The sequence below is a fragment of the Phacochoerus africanus genome, chromosome 3 (genome assembly GCF_016906955.1).
Source record: "Phacochoerus africanus isolate WHEZ1 chromosome 3, ROS_Pafr_v1, whole genome shotgun sequence".
Classification (NCBI taxonomy): domain Eukaryota; kingdom Metazoa; phylum Chordata; class Mammalia; order Artiodactyla; family Suidae; genus Phacochoerus; species Phacochoerus africanus.
The window spans coordinates 40,996,201-41,017,756 of NC_062546.1; the positions used below are offsets into that span (position 1 = coordinate 40,996,201).

Below are 21,556 nucleotides of genomic sequence, written 5' to 3' on the forward strand. Positions count from 1 at the left end.
TTGGTAATGTTCTCATTTTTGGTTACTCAGTGTTGAAAGAGATAAATATTGTCTCGAGAGGAGCATACAGTGGAATAAATATTTTTAAGCCTGAAAATAAATGTATTTAGAAACTTTTATTACATTAATATTTCTTGCTTTTCTTAAAAAAGTAATTGATTGTACAGACATTGTCACAGTACTAATAGAAATCAAAATTAAATCAAGAAAATATTTAATCAGCTTGCTGCCACAATTAATTAGAGTAGTTTTGTTTTCCTTAATCTTTGACCATTTACACTTAAAATTGACTTAGTTTAGAGACTTGTGGTTGCCTGATGGGAGGGGGAGGGAGTGGGAGGGATCGGGAGCTTGGGCTTATCAGACACAACTTAGAATAGATTTACAAGGAGATCCTGCTGAATAGCATTGAGAACTTTGTCTAGATACTCATGTTGCAACAGAAGAAAGGGTGGGGGAAAAATATAATTGTAATGTATACATGTAAGGATAACCTGACCCCCTTGCTGTACAGTAGGAAAAAAAAAAATTTGACTTAGTTTAAAATAAGAATGGTTAGGAGTTCCTGTTGTGGCTCAGTGGTTTAAGCACCTGATGATGTTGCTGTGAAGATGCAGATTTGATCCCTGGCCTCATTCAGTGGGTTAAGGATCTGGCAGTGTCGCAAGCTGCAGCATAGGTTGCAGATGTGACTTGGATCCAAGTGTTGTTGTAGCTGTGGCATAGGCCACAGCTGTAGCTCTGATTTGACCCCTGGCCCAGGAACTTCCATATGCCACAGGTGTGGCTATTAAAATAAAGGAAAAAAAGAAAAAAAGAATGGTTAATCCATGGCATGCTTTTGGCTGCAAATAACAGAAAACTTGAGTGTGAATTAGAAACTGCGTATCTGTCCTGCTCCCTGGCCCTCTGCCTCATAATAAAAAATTTGGAGTTGAGTGGTTTACAAGTGTTCATTAGCTTAGGTTTCCAGTGATGCTAGAGCCAACATATCTGGAATTTCTCTTGGCCTTTTCTCTCATGGCTTTTGCCTTATGGATGTAATATGACTCCTACAGTTTTAGATGTCATATTTGTGTTCAAGGTGAGAAGAAGTGAGAGACCAAGGTGTGAAGAAGGGTGGGAATGAGAAGACTAATTCCAGAGGTGTTCATCACTTTTTAAAATCTGGGTTGCAGAAGTTTTCCAGAATCTCTCAAGAGATTTCTCTTTATATTTTTTAGGCAGTAGTGGACAAAGGGCATGATTTCATCACGTGGCTATTCCCAACTGCAATGGGGCCTAGGAAATTGAGTGAATTTTCCTAATCACTATCTCATAGTTTGTGGCTTGCTCCTAGACATAAGGTCCTCCCAAATAAAATCATTGTTTGTTGTCAAAGGAAGGAGAGGAGAGTGGTTGTTAGGTAGGTAATTTACAGTGTATAATGTAAATGGAGAAATTTTTTTTAATCATCTTTCTCCCCACAACTAATATGTCTTTTGTTGCTACAAACGAATACTGTGTTAAGCAGCTAATCTGAACATAAATCAAATAAAAACAGTTTGTCTTCACTTTTAGAATACATGGGGTTTAAGATATAATATTACAAAATAAGGAATATAAATTCTGAGTAACTGTCCATTCTTAATAATTGGCATCTCTGGTTTTTTTTTTGTTTGTTTGTTTTTTGTTTTTTTTTTGCTTTTCAGGGCCACACTTGTGGCATATGGAAGTTCCCAGGCCAGGGACTGAATTGGAGTTGCAGCTGCTGGCCTATACCACAGCCATAGCAACACCATATCTGAGTTGCATCCAAGCCACATCTGCGACCTATACCACAGCTCACGGCAATGCTGGATCCTTAACCTGTTGAGTGAGGCCAGGGATTGAACCCGAATCCTCATGGATACTAGTCGGATTTGTTCCCCCTGCACCACAATCAGAACTCCCATGGCATCTCTGTTTTATCCATGCTTTTTGTGTGTGTGTGTGACTTAGAGGGAAGACATGCTAGAGAAGGAAAAGATTATTATTTACTTGTAGTGTTGTGTAATATAAAAATAGTAGTTGTTTACTTTCTGTTTCACTGTCCTCTCTGGGTAGACCCAACTTTTCTGGATTTTTCTTTACCCTTTCTTTCCCTTGTGATAGTTTGCACTTCGCATGGGAGTGCTGGACCATAAAAATGTGCAAGCCAAAACCGTACAAAGTGATCTTTTTTTTTGTCTTTTTTTTTTGTTGTTGTTGTTGTTGCTATTTCTTGGGCCGCTCCCGCGGCATATGGAGGTTCCCAGGCTAGGGGTTGAATCGGAGCTGTAGCCACCGGCCTACGCCAGAGCCACAGCAACGCGGGATCCGAGCCGCGTCTGCAACCTACACCACAGCTCACGGCAACGCCGGATGGTTAACCCACTGAGCAAGGGCAGGGACCGAACCCACAACCTCATGGTTCCTAGTCAGATTCGTTAACCACCGCGCCACGACGGGAACTCCACAAAGTGATCTTAATTGCAAAAAGTTGCACTTGTTCTGTGACCTTTAAACATTTCTGTTTTAAAACATTAACTCTTTCACTGTTGGTTTTAATATGTAGAGAAACAAACAAAAAAAGTAATTAAAATGAATATTTATTTAATACCCTAATTTAGAACATCAAATTAAAGTATGTTCTTTCTGTGTAGAAAACCCCTTATTGAGAGTAGATTGAATAGTGCTTGCCTTTCTGTCATATAACTTATGATACCAGAGATCCCGTCGTGGCTCAGTGGTTAATGAATCAGGCTAGCATCCATGAGGATGGATGCACCTCATAGATGCAGGTTTGATCCTTGGCCTTGCTCAGTGGGTTAAGGATCTGGCGTTGCCGTGAGCTGTGGTGTAGGTTACAGACTCTGCTTGGATCCCGAGTTGCTGTGGCTGTGGCATACGCTGGCAGCTACAGCTCTGATTGGACCCCTAGCCTGGGAGCCTCCATATGCCACGGGAGCGGCCCAAGAAAAGGCAAAAAGACAAAAAAAAAAAAACCCCAAAAAACTTACGATACTGAGTGAGCATTTTTTTTATGTCAGATAAATTGTCAAACTCCTTTTTAATTTTGGATCAACTTTCAATATTTTGTGTTTTGCTGTTTCCATGTCGTGAAGTGTCTCTTAGAGTTCCTTTAAATATCAACTTTTTTTTTTTTGTCCAATGTCACTTCCTTTGGGATGTCTTCATCCTCTTTGTCACAACTACTTTCCTTATTTATGTTGACAAGATTTTCTTCACCAAGTTCCTCTGACTGTAGATCTGGAGTCTCTTAAATGGTGGCAGTGTCAAAAATTCCCATGGTGATCTATTCCATTACTTTCATTTATTTTGTATTAGAATTTCATCCTGACATTATCACTTTTTGTTTCTTTGCTTCATTTTCATCTTAGTTGGCCAGTGCCCTTTTTCTTTTCTTTTCTTTTTTTTTTTGTCTTTTGTCTTTTTTGTTGTTGTTGTTGTTGTTGCTATTTCTTGGGCCGCTCCCGCGGCATATGGAGGTTCCCAGGCTAGGGGTTGAATCGGAGCTGTAGCCACCGGCCTACGCCAGAGCCACAGCAACACAGGATCCGAGCCGCGTCTGCAACCTACAACACAGCTCACGGCAACGCCGGATCCTTAACCCACTGAGCAAGGGCAGGGACCGAACCCGCAACCTCATGGTTCCTAGTCAGATTCGTTAACCACTGCGCCATGATGGGAACTCCCAGTGCCCTTTTTCAATTGTCAGATTTTTTATAAAATGTCATGTGGATTTATCACTGGGAGACAAGGAGGCAACACAGCTACATACTTTGCTGTCTGTGCCCAGTGACCCACTGGTGACAGACTTTGAAGGAAATGGCATGACTGCTCACTAATCATGATGCGCACCTGCTGTTTACCTGGTTTACATAGTGATCTTTGAACTGGAGAGCTAGTAGTGAAGTTTGTACTTTACGCGATTACTCACAGTTACTATACCATACTAGCTGAAATTTGAACTATGTTGTTGAATGACTGGTATTAAGCTGCGGTAACTGAAATTTGTACTGAAACTGGAAAGCGAGGACTGTGTTTGTGAAAAGGAACTGGAACTGTTTGTCCTGTGGCATTTCCTTCAATCTGAGTTTTGCTGATCACATATTCACGGTGCAGTTCAGCATGCTCCTCTGGAGTTACAAAGGAATCCCTACACACTGGCATCCATCTTCTCCCCTGACAGTATTGCTGTGTATTATCATTGTCTTTAGAATATTTATCAGTATTTCTTGTGGTGTGTATAATGGCATGATGACACTTTGTAAATTCACCTTTTGTTTTGATACAAAAGGTAAAAGGTAGTTGGGTTGGTATTAATCTTGATCATTTTTGGAAAAGGAAAACGTTCCTTTGGAATGAAGTGGTTAACTCATTGGCCAGTCATGGTTCTTAGCTGGTACTACAGGACTGACTGAATTGTTACATAACTGAAAGGGTTGTTACCAAGAGGAGATGCTCACACTGGGAAAACAAAAGACTCAATGCACACCATAGTCTAGATTTCATAAATATCAGTTTCAAACAACTAACCCTGGCTATGACTAGAAGGGACTCTTTTATTCTTTAGAGCATTAAAAGAAGTTGGGGGTATTGTTTGATCTCAACATTTTTGATGTTTCAAGCCTCTTTTTTCTCTTCATTTTTCACAAGCATATTGTTGAAATAGTTTCCATGTCTTTTTCTTTAATAACAGATTTTACAGTTGGATGTACATGGTATTCTTTGCCTCCTCCCACCCCTTTTATGAAGTAATTTAAGTTTTCAATTAATGTCATTGTTTTTTTTTTAGGTAAAACAGTGCTTGTATAGGGTAGTGAAATGAAAGATAATCAGGCCTTTTCCATTGTGTGAGTATCTTTCATTCTTTCATTTCTAATGAATAAGTTTAGAAACTCTTGCAATGCTTTATACAATGTTGTATGTTCAAAACCACTCTAAAGAGATGCTACAACTTTTAATTTTGTGTTCTTTAGCCACCACATAGGGACATCAAATTGGCCACATGTTTCAGAAAGGAAATGTTGGGCCTTGCTTTGTGTGCTTCATATAAATATATTCTATTCTTTTGAAGTATATTGTGGGTAACATTTTTCCCTTTTATCCACCATCTTGAAATTATTATGTAAACTCTTAACTGTATCATACTAAATCACTGTATTTTTTGGGTGAGAGGTAGGTTAAGATCAAAGAAAATAAATGCACAAAAAAAACATGTTTTCCTCAGATTGTTCTATTTGTACTTGTATACATGTCTGTGTATTATGTGTGCAAGGGAACAAGTAATTAGGCTTTTATAGAAATGTACTTGATCTGGAGTCTTGCCATGTTTCTCAAGAAGAAGGTTAATGCACAAATATGGGAGTAAACAGAAGTAAGAAACTCTTTGCCTTCTCTTTTACATAAAGAAATATACTTTTTATATATGTTTCTACTTTATATATTTGTTTCATCCTATGGAGTGATTATCTTCCATTTGAAATTATTTATTTGAATTGTAAATAATATATTAGAAATTATGGATGTTCCCATTGTGGCTCAGTGGAAACGAATCAGACTAGTATCCATGAGGACACAGGTTCGATCCCTGGCCTCAGTCAAAGATCTGGAGTTGCTGTGGCTGTGGCATAGGCCAGCAGCTGCAGCTCCGATTCAACCCCTAGTCCGGGAACCTCCATGTGACATGAGTGCGTCCCTCTCTCCTCCCCCTCCACAAAAAAAGAAATTATATTTTCCTGCCCTAAGACTGTTTTGATTACTGATTAAGCCTATAGAATTTACATGTAAATCATAAGTAGGTCAGTAGCTTAAGTGTATTATTAGATTACCACCACCTCAGGCATTTATGTAGATTATAGAGCTTGATGATCACTATTCCTTTCCAATATAATTTGATGAGGTTTCTTTAAATGTCTAGGCTTTGCAGCACTTTGTATCAATTTTTCAGTTATCTAACTTCAGAACTTTCAACCCTCGATAGGTGGACAATTGCAGTATTTTTTTTTCTCTCCTGTTTCTGAAAAGGCTTCTAAGTTCTCATATAAAGATTCAATAGCTGGTAGTTTGGATTTCTTCCTAAGTCTCCTTAAACCCTTATGAAGCTATGCCTTAAATTTATACTGAGTCTTCAAGTTAAAGTGAGATAAGATTGAGGCTAGAAATCAGTGTGAACAGACCTTAACTGCTATTTTTATTTTGTAAGAGAAATAACCTGTGTTTTTCTAGGAGACTTGTTATAAGTTGACCTCAGATATTGAAAATTCTCCTTCCATTTTTAGTGTTCATCAGCTCTGTAGAGCCTCCTTTAAATTTGGTGTTTAATAGAATTACTCAGTGGAGGTGAAAAAAGAGCATTTTTTTCATTATCATTGGGGTAATCTCAGCTGATCTTGTGTATGATGTGCAAATCACCATTTCATAGCTTTCCTAAAAGAAAATGCCTCTGGGGAATGGAATCTCATTGAGACTGCAGATAGAAGTCTTCTTACCTGGGAAGTGGCTGAGACTGTGATGTTAAGAGCATCAGATTCTAACTTTAAAAATATATCCTTGTATGCTATCACCATGCACTAATGACTTGTGTTGACCCATCACAAACGTAGTGGTGCTGACACACCTGTATAGCTAGTAGGATCAGCAGAATAGACCAAGAACATGGAAAGATGAATGTGCCCGTGCACCACCCCCTCCCCCCAGATCAATAATAAGTATGTTTCAGATCATAAGATCCACTGCTTAGTTAGATTGGGAGAAAACTATCTGGCATTTTTAAAGTCTTGATTGGTTAATGTCTACTTTAAAAAAATTATAGTTGATTTACGATGTTCTGTCAATTTCTGCTGTATAGCAAAGCGACCCAGTTATGCATACATATATATACATTTTTTTCTCATGTTATCTTCCATCATGTTCTCATGGAATCATTTAAAGGTACAATTTGATTTTGTCATGACCCTCTTAAAGCTCTTCAGTCACCTTCAGCTGCTCTTATGAATAAAATATGGTCTCACAGGACTCTGTAGGAGCAAGTGCCTGTCTTTCTTTGCATGCTTTGCTCTCTTACCCTCAATCCAGGTTGCATTGTTAAGGTTCTGCATGAGTCAGGGCTTTTGTCTCCATGATTCCAGATCCCTGGAATATTGCCTCTCCCCTTCCTGCTGCTCCAGCTGCCTCTCTCTGAGTGTGTCATTGACTCTTTCTCTTCCCCTGGAGTGCAGGTTCCAGGAGGACAGGGATTGTATCTGTTTTGGTTACCATGGTTTCTTAACTTGGCAGATAATAAGTCCTCATCAAACGTTGGTTTAACGAATACAGGCACTGTTTTTGTTTGTTTGTTTATTTGTTTTGCCTGCTTCTTTTTGATGTATTTCCCACCCTCAAGTCCATACATTTTCACCCTTGATGGCTGGATGTTTGCAGTATCTTCATAACTGGCCTCCCTACTTCTAGCCTTTTCCCATTCCTCTTTAATTCTGTGTATTATGCCAAGATGTACTTCCCTAAAAATACCTGCATTAGGAGAAACTTTAATAGAATCTTTACTTTCTGTGGATTAAAACCCAAATTTTCAACCTGACTTTATGAACCCTCTTGAAACTTCTCCTAACTTATTTTTCTGTTATTTATCTTCTGGAATAATCTTTTTTTTTCTCTTATCAAATGCATTTCTCCATTTGATTTTTCATGAATTTGCTGAAAGTTCTTGTTTATGAATTATGCTCATGTCTCTTTCCCTTTGTGGGATAAAATTATAGTTAATAATGGAATACTAGCCACTTCTCTCCCTACTGAAATTCTAATCCAAGTTCTTCTCTAAGGACCAGCTCAAATGCCATCCAGATCAAAACAAATTCCTTTCTTCTATATTGTAATGTATTGGGCACTCAATAAATGCTTGTTGAATTGAATTATCTACTTTATACCTTTGCCATTTTGAGATTGGTTTGTATGGTTGTTTTGTATTTGTCTAAGCATATGGAGATATGAGATTTTTTTTTTTTAAATCCCCATCACAGTGCCTAGAAACCATGCCTTTACTCAATTAACGTCACTAAGTTTTTTTTTTTTTTCTTTTTTTTTTTTGGCCACCCCATGGCATATGGAGTTCCCGGGCCAGAGATCAGATCCAAGCTGAAGTTGTGCCTTAAACCACAGTGGCGGCAATACTGGATCCTTAGCCCACTGTGCAGGACCAGGGATCAAACCTGCATCCCAGTGCTCCCAAGATGCCTCTCATTCCACTGTGCCACAGCGAGAACTCCAATATACTATCTTAAACACTGTCATCAGTGATTCTAATATTAATTTCAAGAGAGCAAAGCATATGTTATTTTCTTTAATTTTATAGTCTTTCAAGGTAAGTTTGAATCTTTCATTTAATGCTTTCAAACATATTAGCCCAAAACTATGCCTCACTTTTTAAATTTATTTTATTTTATTTTATTTTTTTTTGTCTTTTTGCTGTTTCTTGGGCCGCTCCCGCGGCATATGGAGGTTCCCAGGCTAGGGGTCCAATTGGAGCTGCAGCCACCGGCCTACGCCAGAGCCACAGCAACGCGGGATCCAAGCCGCGTCTGAAACCTACACCACAGCTCACGGCAACACCGGATCGTCAACCCACTGAGCAAGGGCAGGAATCGAACCCTCAACTTCATGGTTCCTAGTCAGATTCGTTAACCACTGCGCCACGACGGGAACTCCATATATATTTTTTTAATTTATTTTTTTTTTAATTTTTAAATTTTATTTAATTTTATTTTATTTTTTGTCTTTTTGCTGTTTCTTGTATGCCTCACTTTTAACAATAAGCTTGTATTTGGAGGTGTAATGAGAGAAGAGTTAGGTTATCTGAAATATTTCTAATAATATTAAGTGAGGGAATAATTTTTGGGAAATAATGTCTTAGAAACAGCTCACAGTTGCTACCAACCATTCCAGAGGTGAGCCAGGAAGTGTCCACCAGGGGGCGTGCCCATCTAGCCATCCAGAGAAACTTGACCGAGTCCCTCTCCTGTCATGCAGGTAAAAATGCCTGATTTACACATGTACTCTCTGTCTTTTTTTTTCTCCCTCTTTTTAGGGCCGCACCCATCGCATATGGAGATTCCCAGGCTAGGGGTCAAATCGGAGCTGTAGCTGCTGGCCTACAACACAGCCACAGCAATGCCAGATCCGAGCAGCGTCTGTGACCTACACCACAGCTCATGGCAACGCTGGATCTTTAACCCACTGAGCGAGGCCAGGGATCGAACCTGCGTCCTCATGGATGCTAGTCAGATTCGTTAACCACTGAGCCACGACGGGAACTCCAAATGTACTCTTAAACCATGACTTAGTTTTTTTTTTCCCCTAGGAAAAAGAAAGGACCTTTATCAGAACACAGATTCCTATCCATTTCCTAGTACCTGTTTATTTTGATTGTGTGATTTTCCAAGGAGGGTCGGAGGAAAGAATGGAAATGGGGATTGCCTTATAAGCTGAGACAAATCTCTGAGGCTTGTGATGTGCCTTTTTTTTTTTCCTTTTTCATTGTTGAGAGCCTTTTCACTTTACAAGCATCGCCATCTCTTCTGTGGTCATTTTATGTCATTTGCTCAAGGGATAGGCAGTACTCCGTCTTCATGCTCCATTGATTTGTATCACTGGAAGTTACTCACAGGCCTTGCGGAATGCATGGGCTCTGAGTGGAGTTTCCACCAGAGGCCACAGCCTCACGGGATCTTCAGTTTTTCTTTCCAGTACCTGTTTTGCCTTGACTTCTGCATTGCCACCACCAAAAGGTTTATTGAGTACTGTTTATATTGCAAGTTTTTAAGTAGGCTTTAGGGAGCAAATAGAGAGGCCCCGACTATTTTGTTTGGTTCAGAGGAAATCAGGAGTTCCACAGTGGAAACGACTCCAATTAGGAACCGTGACATTGTGGGTTTGATTCCTGGCCTCGCTCAGTAGGTTAAGGATCCAGTGTTGCTGTGTGAGCTGTGGTGTAGGTCACAGATGCGGCTTGGGTCTGGCACTGCTGCAGCTGTGGTGTAGGCTAGCAGCTGTAGCTCCGATTAGACCCCTAGCTTGGCAACTTTCATATGCTGTGGGTGTGGCCCTAAAAAGCAAAAAAAAAAAAAAAAAAAGGCGGGGGAGGGGAATCATGCCATTTGGTATGTGCTAGGAGAATGAAACCATCCAAGAGAGCTCAAGGATTAGCAGGATGGAGAAATCACCACAAGCAGACCGAGTTTCTCATGTTAGGCTTTACGGAAGAAGCAGAACTTAAGCTGAGCATTGAATAACAAGTCAAGTTTCCATCACTGTGTGAGAAGAAAGAGAAAGTCCTAGGTTTAGAAGCTTGTGAGTGGGTAAGCTGGTTGCACTACAGAGTTCCTGCAGGACAATGCTTATGGGGGTCAGGGAGGTAGCCTGAATGTGTGAGACCATCTAGAGAGGTGTCATGGATGGCAGTACACATTCCATGTTCAGGTATTCAGAACCCCAAATGTGCAACACCAAAAATAGTACACTTCCTGGTCAAACCAAACTCTGGTTTTGGCAGCCTGCAATCTCCGGTGGGAACATGACAGTTGATAAGATTCAACTGTCCACAGAATATGGCAAAGTAAAATAGAACATAGAGGAGCTAAGTCCACAGCCAGTCTGCCCTCTAAGTAAGGTTGCTGACCATCTGTTTGCAGTAACTGTACTTAGAAGCAAATAAGGAGAATATTTTGAAATACATATGAATGGGTCCTACCCTCATGGCCTTTGCATTAAACTCAGGCTTTTGAGTGTTGAAGAGTCTCTGAAAATGTCATTGAGCTTAATTTAAATGTTGTTAGCATTTCCAAGATATAGTACTGTTGTAATTAGTTTAGAGAGTATTTTACCATCTAGAATATACTTGGCCCCTTCCTACTCTTTGAAATTCTCTTATTTATCTCTAATGTCTAGTAAGATTTTAATTTATTGAGGAACAAAAAGGAAATAAGTATAGGGGCATTTTGTGGGTTCTTTCTGCTTTTTAAAATGCTGATCTTGTTATATATTTATGATTTCGAGTAATAAATTCTGTTTTTGTGCATATACTTGTAATTATATGGTCAAATGAATATTACCATACTTTAAAAATCTCATATCAAAAAAGTCACTTATTACTGTGTTATTAAAGTCAGTGTCAAATATTGTTTTTCGCTTCAATGATCCATCCCGATTGTCATGGTGTTTCCTAGGCAGGAACAGACTCCAGATTGTGCAGCTTACCTTCTAGTCCTTTATCTGTTATTCCCCACTGCTTTAAGACTCAGTTCAAAGGGCAGTGGAGCTCTGGTCTTTAAAAGAAAAAGGGTAATTTTATCCAGAGAAGGTAAATGTAAGCTCTGAAATGAAAGACCAGAGGTCCAGACCATGACCAGGTGTTCCTGGAAAGAGCCAAATTGGACAACTAAATTGAAAAAGGTTGCCTGCTCTTATTAAAGAGACTTTGTTGCTGTCTATTTAATTAGTAAGGTCCTAGCCCTTTTACTTATGTGTTTTTAATCTGCCCAAGTAGTGGCATTCATAGCCTATTAGTGTGTGTGCTGGGAGCCTGTTGTACCCTCTCTGTGATGGAAGTCCTGTGATACACATGCCTCCATGAAGTGAAACCACTGAATAATCTTGATTCCCTTCTCCCTTGAACATGCTTCCCAGACTGCAGTGACTGATATTAATATAGTGGAGGATGGCCAGCTCTTTAGTAAAGTTAAAGTATTGTATGGGTATTAGTTATTTAGAGCTTTTAGGACAGTGGGCTGGAATTAAAGCAACTGAACTGGTTAGTCAAAAATGAGAAGAGTGTGATCTGATGCAAGGATCAGAGGGCAGTCTAAGAGGATGCGAGGGTAGTAAAGAAGTATTACCAAAAGAAACCAGGGAGTGGCGGAGTGTGTGACCAATAAATATAAAGGTTTATAATTTCTTTATAGATGCAGTGAGAGGCTTCATGTTTGATGGCAGGAGCTTAGAAGTTTGTCTGGAACACCAGACCAAAGGGCATGCACAGCCTCCTGAAATCAAGATCACTTCCACATTGTGAGAAACGAGTCTGGACTTCAGTTTGGTTGTCATGGGGTCAGTGAAAGATTTCTCTGCAGTTGTTTGTGGATGTACTTTCAGGACAGAACCCACTTAGGAGTGATGTGCAAAAACATTCCTTTTAGGGAAGATCTAAGTAGGAAATAATCTGAGAAACATGTGAGATTATAGGAAAAATGCTTTAGATATGCTGAGCCTGGATCATGGATAAACATTGAGCAAGAGGCAGTTTCAGAGGACAAGAAGTTTGAGTTTTTGATGAGGTTCAACTAAAAAATATCTATTGCATGACTTTTTTTTTTTTTTTTTTTAGGGCCACACCCACAGCATATGGAGGTTCCCAGGCTAGGGGTTTGAATCAGAGCCGCAGCGGCTGGCCTACGCCACAGCCACAGCAACGTGGGATCCAAGGTGCATCTGTGACCTAAACCATGGCTCACGTCAATGCCAGATCTTTAACCCACTGAATGAGGCCAGGGATCAAACTGGCATCCTCATGGATACTAGTTGGGTTTATATACCCGCTGAGCCACAGTGGGAACCCTGTTTCATGACATTTGGTTAGTTATAGGTAGATGAGGGGCCAGACAAGCCACCAAAGGTCCTTTCAGGCTGCCAAAACAAAATACCAAACAAATTTTTTTATCACAGTTCTGGCTGGGAAGTCCAGCATCCAGGCATACATAGATTTGTGGTTGGTTGGGGACCTGCTTTCTAAAGTGCCATCTTTTTGCTGTAAACTTACATGGCAGAAGGGACAAGGGATCTTCTTGGGCATCTTCTAGAATGGCCTAAACTTATTCACAAAGGCTCTGCCTTCATGATCTGATCATCTTCCAATGTCTCACCGCCTAATACCATCACCTTGGGGGTTAGAATTTCAACATGTGAATTTGGGAAGGATACACTCAGATCACGGCAATTACTTTCCCTTCTTCTTAAAGTATATCATTCATTCGTTTATTCATTCATCCATTCAAAAAAATATTTATTGAGTACTTAAGGTTGTCAAGTGCTTTTCTGGGGGCCTAGCATATGTTAGTGAATAAAACATACAAAAATTACTGCCTCTGTAGAGCTTCCAGTCATGAGGAAGAGATTGGCCGTTTAAATGATATGAAAATAAATTGTATTTTTAGAAGATGATGACAAGTTATGGAAAGAAGGTAAAGCAGACCAAGAAACGGGATTAGGTGTGCTGTGAGTGGGTGGTAGAGAGGATTAGAAGCTCTGTTAAATAGAACGGGTCCTTCAAGTGCAAATCTCTTGGTAGTAAACACATTTAATTTATTTATTTATAAATATATTTATTTTTGTTCCTAAAAAGTAATTTGGTTAGGTACACACTTCTAGGTTTGTAGTTACTTTTCTGAGTGCCTTGAAAATATAGCATTGCCTTAGGGCTCCCATTGGGCTTTTGGGAATTCTGCAGTCATTTGGTTGTCAATGATCTTTTTTTCCTTTCTCTCTGGATTCCCGCAGATATGGATTCTTATTTTCATCAGTTCTGGGGAAATTCGAGCCATTTCCTATTTAAATTATTTTCACGTCTCTGTTCTGTCTGTTCTTTCCAGTTGGACATACATTAGACTTTCTCTCATCTGTATTTGTCACTGTCTCTTTCTTATGGTCCATCACCCCCTCCCTTACATTTGCAATCAAATGTGGATTAAATGTTCTATAAATATAAATATGTTATACTGTTAGGAATGTTAGGAAAACATTGAGAAATTTGTTCATGACTTTGAATTCTTGGTTGTGTACTTTAAGATAGATACATCAGGTGTTGATTTTTTTTGAAAGTAAAACTCAAAACAGTGAAGCACACAAAATCTTAAGTGTATAATTTGATGAATTTTGTCATGTGTGTACAACCATGTAACAAGATATAAGATGTTACTTTTACTCTAGAAAGTTTCCTTATACCCCTTCACAGTCAGCATCCCCTCCCAGGACAACCATTTTCTGATTCTTCTTCACTGTTCGAAAACTTCAGGTAAATGGGATCGTATGTCATGTACTCTTTTGTGCCTGGTTTCTTGTTACTCCACATCCATCTAGAGAATCATCCATATCGTTGTACATTACTGCTTCCTTTTTATTGCTGACCAGTGCTCCACTGTTGCATCTGTCCGTTTGTGGATCCATTGTCCTCTTGATAGACATTTAGGTTGTTTCCAGGTTTTGCCTATAGTAGTTAAAGGTGCTATGAACATCCTTGACAAGTCTTTTGTCGTATATGTTTTTATTCTCTTGGGTAAATACTTAGGGGTTTAATTGTTGGGTCATAGCTAGGTGTGTATATTTAACTTAGAATTAAAGGCTTTTGATCTAGAATTTTACAATTGTGATTAATATTTATTCCAGGAAAATAAGCCAGGTTAGATATATTCATCATTATATTTTTTAAACTGATTTTAAGCCATTGAGATGTATTCTGTTAGGGTTTTAACCAAATTAATGCAATTGAATGACCTTAGTTAATAATTATCTTAAGAAACCTTGTCAGAATTATCATCATTCTTCATTTTTATTTCAACGCCAACGTATCTTGGGTTGCTGTCCTGAACCAGTGATTCGTTATGAATACAAATTAAATAATATTAATTAAACAATATATTAATGAGAATAAAAAAAAGATTGAAAGGTGTATAAAGCTACCATTGTGGTGGTTTTCTCTGTTCAGCTGTGTAATAATCTAAGTCTCTGCCATCACTTACATATGCTCTCTCAACATGCACATGGAGGCTCTCAAACAGTTCCATTTTGAAGGGAGCAAGAAAACCCCATAATTCATTATTTGTAAAGTTATTTTAAAAACTGAGATTAACTCCATTGTCTTTTCCACTTTTAATGTTGCAAGCCCAGAACACTCCATAGGAATTCTGCCTATGGAAAACATTGTCCTTTCTGTCTTTGAGAGTTTGGAATTTTTAGGTAATCCTATGGAACTTTGTTATGATATGCATTTATAATTAAAGCTGTAATCTAGATATCTTAAAGCCTTTTAAAATCATGGTTAATGCACTTTATTTTTATTTTGAACTAAAAATACTCCTGTTAACTTTTTTTGAGTGATTTAGGGAATTAATGACAAAGATTTTATATAATATAATTTTTTCTCTGTCGTAGATATATTTGGCATTAATTGTGTAGTGCTGCAAAGATTTTAATGCATATTTATTAAACAAAGAAAATAAAGGGTTATTTAAAAATAGACATCTTGACTAGCTTAAATAAATATCATTTATAGTATTGGGCATCAGAAGGGTGATTTTCTGAAGAGAGAGAGAAATCATTCATCACTGGGAATTTTTTAAACATTTTTTTGGTCTTTTTTTTTTGGCTTTTCTAGGGCTGCACCCATGGCATATTGGCGTAGTTCCCGAGCTAGGGGTCTAATCAGAGCGGTAGCTGCCGGCCTACGGCACAGCCACACCAACTCGGGATCCGAGCCACGTCTGTGACCTACACCACAACTCATGGCAACACCAGATCCCTAACCCAGCGAGCAAGTCCAGGGATCGAACCCACAACCTCATAGTTCCTAGTCAGATTCGTTAACCACTGAGCCGTGACGGGAACTCCTAAACTTTTTTTAAAAAAAATTGAAGTATAACTGATTTACAATATTGTGTTTCAGATATACAGCATAGTGATTTGGTTTTATATACATATATATATATGAAGTTATATGTGTATATATTCTATATTGATATTCTTCATATTCTCTTCCCATATAGGTTATTACAAAATAGTTAGCATAGTTCTCTGTGCTATACTCATTGGGAATTCTTATATCCAAATTTTCCTTGGTTTCAGCTAAGCCAGACACATGAAAGTAGATCATTCTAGCTAAATCAAACTTTGTTTACACACACAGCTGGTGTACCCTGAGCCCACTGTGGCCCCACTGTAGGGGGCTGGTTTGTAAGAGATAGACTGGAGCCAGATCTAGGTCTCCTGTAATCAGAGTGTCATTCTATGTGTAGGATACTCAAAATGGTAAAGCTTTATGCTTCAGTGACCTTGCTGTCACAGAGGGGGTAGGTCAGCTGCGTTCCTCAACTGGAAGCTCACGCCAATTATAATGCTGCTCACCAGCATAACAAAGGTGTATTGGGAAGGTTGGTGTCCTTTAAAAAAATATGTATTTCTGTGTTTTTTATTGTCTTAGGATAATCCCACCATAAACCAGTTTCGGGATGCACTTACATACTTGAGATATTATTCTTGTACTTTAGCTGTTTGATATTTGAGTAATTCTCTATAGAAGACCAAGTTAATAAGTAACTGATACATGGTGTCTCTTGGCAGGTTTCAGAGTTAGAGTGCAGGTCAGAGGCTTCGTTTTCATGTGGAAAATATCTGCACTTTGCTCTGAGGGATTTATTCTTTTACATGTGGTACTTAATTTAATTCTAACAATAACCATGTAATAGACATCTCCAGTTTGGAGTGAGAAAAAGAAAAACTTTTGTCAACTATAGTCCAATGAAATTAAACAACAAAACAGCCCATATTAAAAAAAAAAAACGAAAGGAAGAAAAAGAAAAACTTTTGACATTAAGCCCAAGACAGATTACTAGCTTATTGGTGTTCGAGAAAGTTTTATTTCAGTCTTTTTCACAACATATGCAATCTCTAGGCCAACTTTATATACCTGTGTTTATTCTGACGGGACTACAATTTATGCCATTGCTTTGTAGTCACAATTTTATAAAAAAAAATAATGCAAATAACATGTTTCAGTCAAGGACAATAGGTACACGTATCTATGTGGTACATGTAGTTTTAAGTATTTATGGAGTGTAAGAGTATAATAGTAGCTCTGTATAATAACAGTCTTTGTGTGTTTTTTAAGCTTTCTAAGATTTCATTTCTGTACAAACGAGCTCTGTGAAATTATTGTAGCCAAAATACCAATGTTTGTCTTTCACTCAATTTATCTGCACTTCATAAAAATGGGTTAAATATTACTTCATCATCCTTAAATTTGCTTTTCAGTATGTGAAATCTGTGAACTAATTCTTGAATATTTATGAAGTAATTCCGATTGTTGCAGGTGTTGCAAGCCATTAGGAGTACTTAGCTTAATTTGTTTTCTTGCTTGATTTTTCACTTTTGAAGAGTTATAGGAAATCCATCTATATATAATCCTTTTGTGTCTTTCCACAGTAGTTTGGTTAGGGGTAAGCGTTATAGTTCATAATATCATGATTCAAATGCAAAGAGAATTGTTCACAGATAATGTATATCATTGTGCATGTGTTACCATATCCCCCTTAGTAAAATTCTATTTTATAGAATGTTTGAGTAGAATCAGCAGTCACAGTTAATAAAAAAGAGCTAATACAGAATACCCTTTCTTGACTTTGTTGCTGTTTTTGATGAAAGTTATTCTACAGTGTCTCTTCATTTGTACGAGAGTTGTGTTTCCAAAAGAACCAGCAAGATCAAGAAGATCCTACTTTAAAATACTTTATAGTATGTTCCTGGTGGTATAGTAATGGTGCTATGCTGACAATTGATAGTGAACACCATAGGGCTTAAATCTTTCATGCTGATGTAATGTTGGTCTTGGGTGTTTTAAGTTCCTCCTTCAGATTTGTGCCCATAAAACTATTTGCCATAGGATAGGTAGAGCAAACACTGGCTGATCGTGATCTTGTAGGATGCTGTCAGACCTTATTTCTCAAAGTAGGGTCCATGGACCAGTAACGTCAGCCTCAGCATTATGGTGAGGTTGTTAGATGTACAGTTTTGACTGATTTTGGATTACTCCATCAGAATCTGCATTTAAACTGACTCTCCAGATGGTTTGTATGCACACTGAGGTTTGAGAAGCCCCCCTGTCGATGACAAAAGACTTGGCACCTGAACACAACAGTCTCTATCTGAGGTCACAAGAATATAAAGATTTTGGAGTTATTTCTGAGAATAACAAAATAAGTGTTCACCTGAAAAGTACATTTCTCTTCCGTATCACGCCTCTTTTCTGGAATATAATGTGTCCGATGCATTTCTTTACTTTGGTGCTTCCATCTTACTTACCACAGGTGACAGACCTCACTCTGTCTATACCAAGAGCATGAACCAGACTATTGCGAATCTTCCCTAAGAAGGGTGGTTCTTGGGCTTGTGTGAAATTGAATCTTGAGAGAAGGGGGTGAAAAACTGAGGCCCTGATGTTAGAATGGTCACTTGTTAGGCTTGTTTTTGCAACACCAAGGATGCTGACATGATTTATTTACTCCCAATTAAAGAATAGCATGTCCTGACTGCCTGCTCTGTGCAAAACAAAGCAGCGTGGTTCAGACCTTTCCTCAGAGAGTTTACAGTCAGGCTAGGGAATGGTCCTTGAAAGTCAGACAACCTGCCACCAGTGGGACTGTGATATGCTGGGACATGGCCACGTCAGCCCATTGGCTGGACTTCTCTCCCAGCTGTGGTGAAAAGGGAGCATAGGGATATGACACTCATTTAAGTCAGTTACACCTGTTCTAGCAAAGTAATACTGCTGTAGTGTGTTAGTATATTTATGGGGACCATTTTTTAGAGCAGAAGTCAAAGAATATGTAAATGTCTAGATGTACCTGCTCCTAGTAGACTTAATGTACTACTCCTTGTGGCAGTTTCTGGCTCTTAATGTTTTAGTTGGCTTTAAGAAAAAATCTTTTGGATTTCCCATTGTGGTGCTGCGGAAATGAACCCGACTAGTATCCATGAGGACTTGGGTTCGATCTCTGGCCCTGCTCAGTGGGTTAAGGATCCAGCATTGCCATGAACTATGGTATAGGTTGCAGATGCGGGTTGGACCCCACATTACTGTGACTGTGGTATAGGCCTGGAGATGCAGCTCCCATTCAACCCCTAGTCTGGGAACTTCCATATGGCACAGGTGCAGCCCTAAAAAAGCAAAAGGAATAAAAGGAAAAATCTTTTGTTTGCATTCTGCTTCCAGTATTTCCAAACTCTTCAGTATTGCTCAACTTCTGAGGTGGTCCTGGGAGCCCAATGACTTTTCTGGGGATGGCCTTATTGTGGCATTTCAGAACCCACTCAGCCAGGGACCCCTCAGCACAAATGCCGTCTTGCTCTGCAGCATAAGCATAAACCACAGAGGAAGAGGAGCTGGTCTTATTGAATGTGGTTATTTGGCTCTTTCACACATACTTGAGGTGGGAAGTGAGGGTGGGAGCATCAGGTTCCAGGGCACCAAGACCCTAAAAGACCATCGTGACCACTTTGAACCTAAAGACCTGTAGTAGCCCTTATTTTTCTTTTTTTTTCTCTTTGTTCTTCCTTTTTTTTTTTTTTTTTAGCCCTTCTTCATATATGAAAAAGAGATAATTTTTCATGAAACTTTTCCCCCTCTACCCTTCTGATTTTTTTTTTTTTTCCTTTTTAGGGCTGCACCCATGGCATGTGGAGGTTCTCAGGCTAGGGGTCAAATCGGAGCTACAGCTGCCAGTCTCCACTACAGCCATAGCGATGCTGGATCCGAGCCGCATCTGCAACCCACATTACAACTCACAGCAATGCTGGATCCTAAACCCACTGAGTGAGGCTAGGGATCAAACCCTCATCTTCGTGGATACCAGTGGGGTTCATTAACCGCTGAGCCATGATGGAAACTCTTTTACTTCTGATTTTTATCCCGCAGTGTTAAGTTTGTCTGCCTTGCCCAGGTGACCTAGAAATCTTCGAGATAGGAGACAGCTGCTTGTGGTCACTATGTATGAAATGCCTTAAGCATGTGGGACTTGGAAAAAGACACAGAAACACAAAGATGCCTCCCGGGAATGTGCAGTTTTCTGCCATACAATTGGCAAGCATATTTTTAATATAGCAAAGAAAGGAGCATGCCATAAAGCTTTTCACAAGGGAGGAATTATAAAATAAAATTATAACATGGGCTACTTCAAGACTAGAAATGTCACTCTCTTCATTTATTGTGCTGACTATATTAACTTTTAGGAATTTGTATATCATTGTTAAAAAATACCAATAAGGACCTTTATTAGTCCACTTATACCATAGATCTTTTCCTCTACAAATTCTCAATCATGAACTTAATTTTTCAGATTAAGGAGATACTGTGATATTCTGTGATTTGTATTATTTTTTTTTTTCTTTTTCTTAGAAAGACACATTGGGCTTGTTATTAGAGAAAAGCAACCAGATGCTCTTGGTTCAGGATTTCTTACTGGAAAATGAGTTTTGACTTTAACCTGATTTAAGGGGCAATTTCATAGTGGAGAATTTCAGGGGACTGCTGAATGTTCCAGTTAAAGACGAGCTCAGGTTCTCTTATATCACAATTGTCCTAAAAAGTGCTGCCCGCTATGGTCCTATCATGGTCACACACCGTGCTTAGCAAATGCTCAGGCCGATTTTGCCCTGCAGGAGAACGACACAGGCACTTTGGATACGGTGGGCGCTGTGGTCGTGGACCACGAAGGGAACGTGGCTGCTGCTGTCTCCAGTGGAGGCTTGGCCTTGAAACATCCAGGGAGAGTTGGGCAGGTAAGTAATTATGGGGCTTTTTATTTTTAATGTATTTTTATTTATGTCTATATTTTTAGGGCTGCACCAGTGGCATACGGAAGCTCCTGGCTAGGGGTTGAATTGGAGCTGCAGGTGCAGGCCTACATCACAGCCAGAGCAACATGGGATCTGAGCCACACTGGGTACCTATGCCACAGCTTGTGCTCATGCCAGATCCTTAACCCACTGAACGAGGCCAGGGATTGAACATGTATCCTCATGAATCCTAGTCATGTTCGTTAATCACCGAGCCACTGGGAACTCTGTTTTTTAAACTAGCTTTCCAAGTTGAAACATGGAATTTCTAGCTCACAAGTTTTTAAAACTGTAGAGACATTTTTTTTTTCCTTAGGAAAAATAAATGATGTTTTTTCCTAACATTTATGTAGTATAAATCATCCATCAAAGACTTGTTCCGGATTCTTTCTAAGATTAAAACCCTGTTGTGTTCTTTCTGATCTTTTCAACTGGTGATGCTGTGTTTTGCTTCTTTCAGTAGGTTGGGTACCGGCCTGGGCATTTATTAAACATTTAGTAAATTTGTATAGACTTCCATTTTCTTTCTTTGTAAATGTCCTTCTCTTCAGGAGCTGCCTGCTTTTCAGGTGGGAAAATGCATTTTTTTATTTCCTTCATTCCAGGAACAGTAACATTTTGACCCTCTAATCCCTCCTCCGATTAAACATTTCAGCTATTTTATAGACTTGCTAGTATTTCAAGTCACCAGTATGCCATGCCACTCAAGAAATCCAGATATAAAAAGGGTCTAATTTATGTGCAGCTGGCTTATTCCCAGTTCACTTGTATGTCTTCTTCACCCCCGACTTCCCAGCTCCAGCCTTTAGTACTATACTGAGAATGAAATGTAACAATCCATTTGATCTGATAACCCCTTTGAGTATAAACCAATTTGGCATGT

At 39.0% G+C, this 21,556-nt stretch overlaps 1 protein-coding gene across 6 annotated transcripts in view; it reads left to right on the forward strand.

Moving 5' to 3' along the window:
• Positions 1-21,556, forward strand: part of TASP1 (taspase 1) — a 252,935-nt gene that overhangs the window by 80,729 nt on the left and 150,650 nt on the right. For all 6 annotated transcript variants that reach the window (XR_007133922.1, XM_047771668.1, XM_047771667.1 and 3 more), the window contains one exon: positions 20,497-20,616. Coding sequence is in view for 5 of the 6 variants with exons in the window: in XM_047771668.1 (XP_047627624.1) it covers positions 20,497-20,616 (120 nt within the window). In the remaining variant the exon portion in view is untranslated. The remainder of the gene's footprint in view (positions 1-20,496; positions 20,617-21,556) is intronic.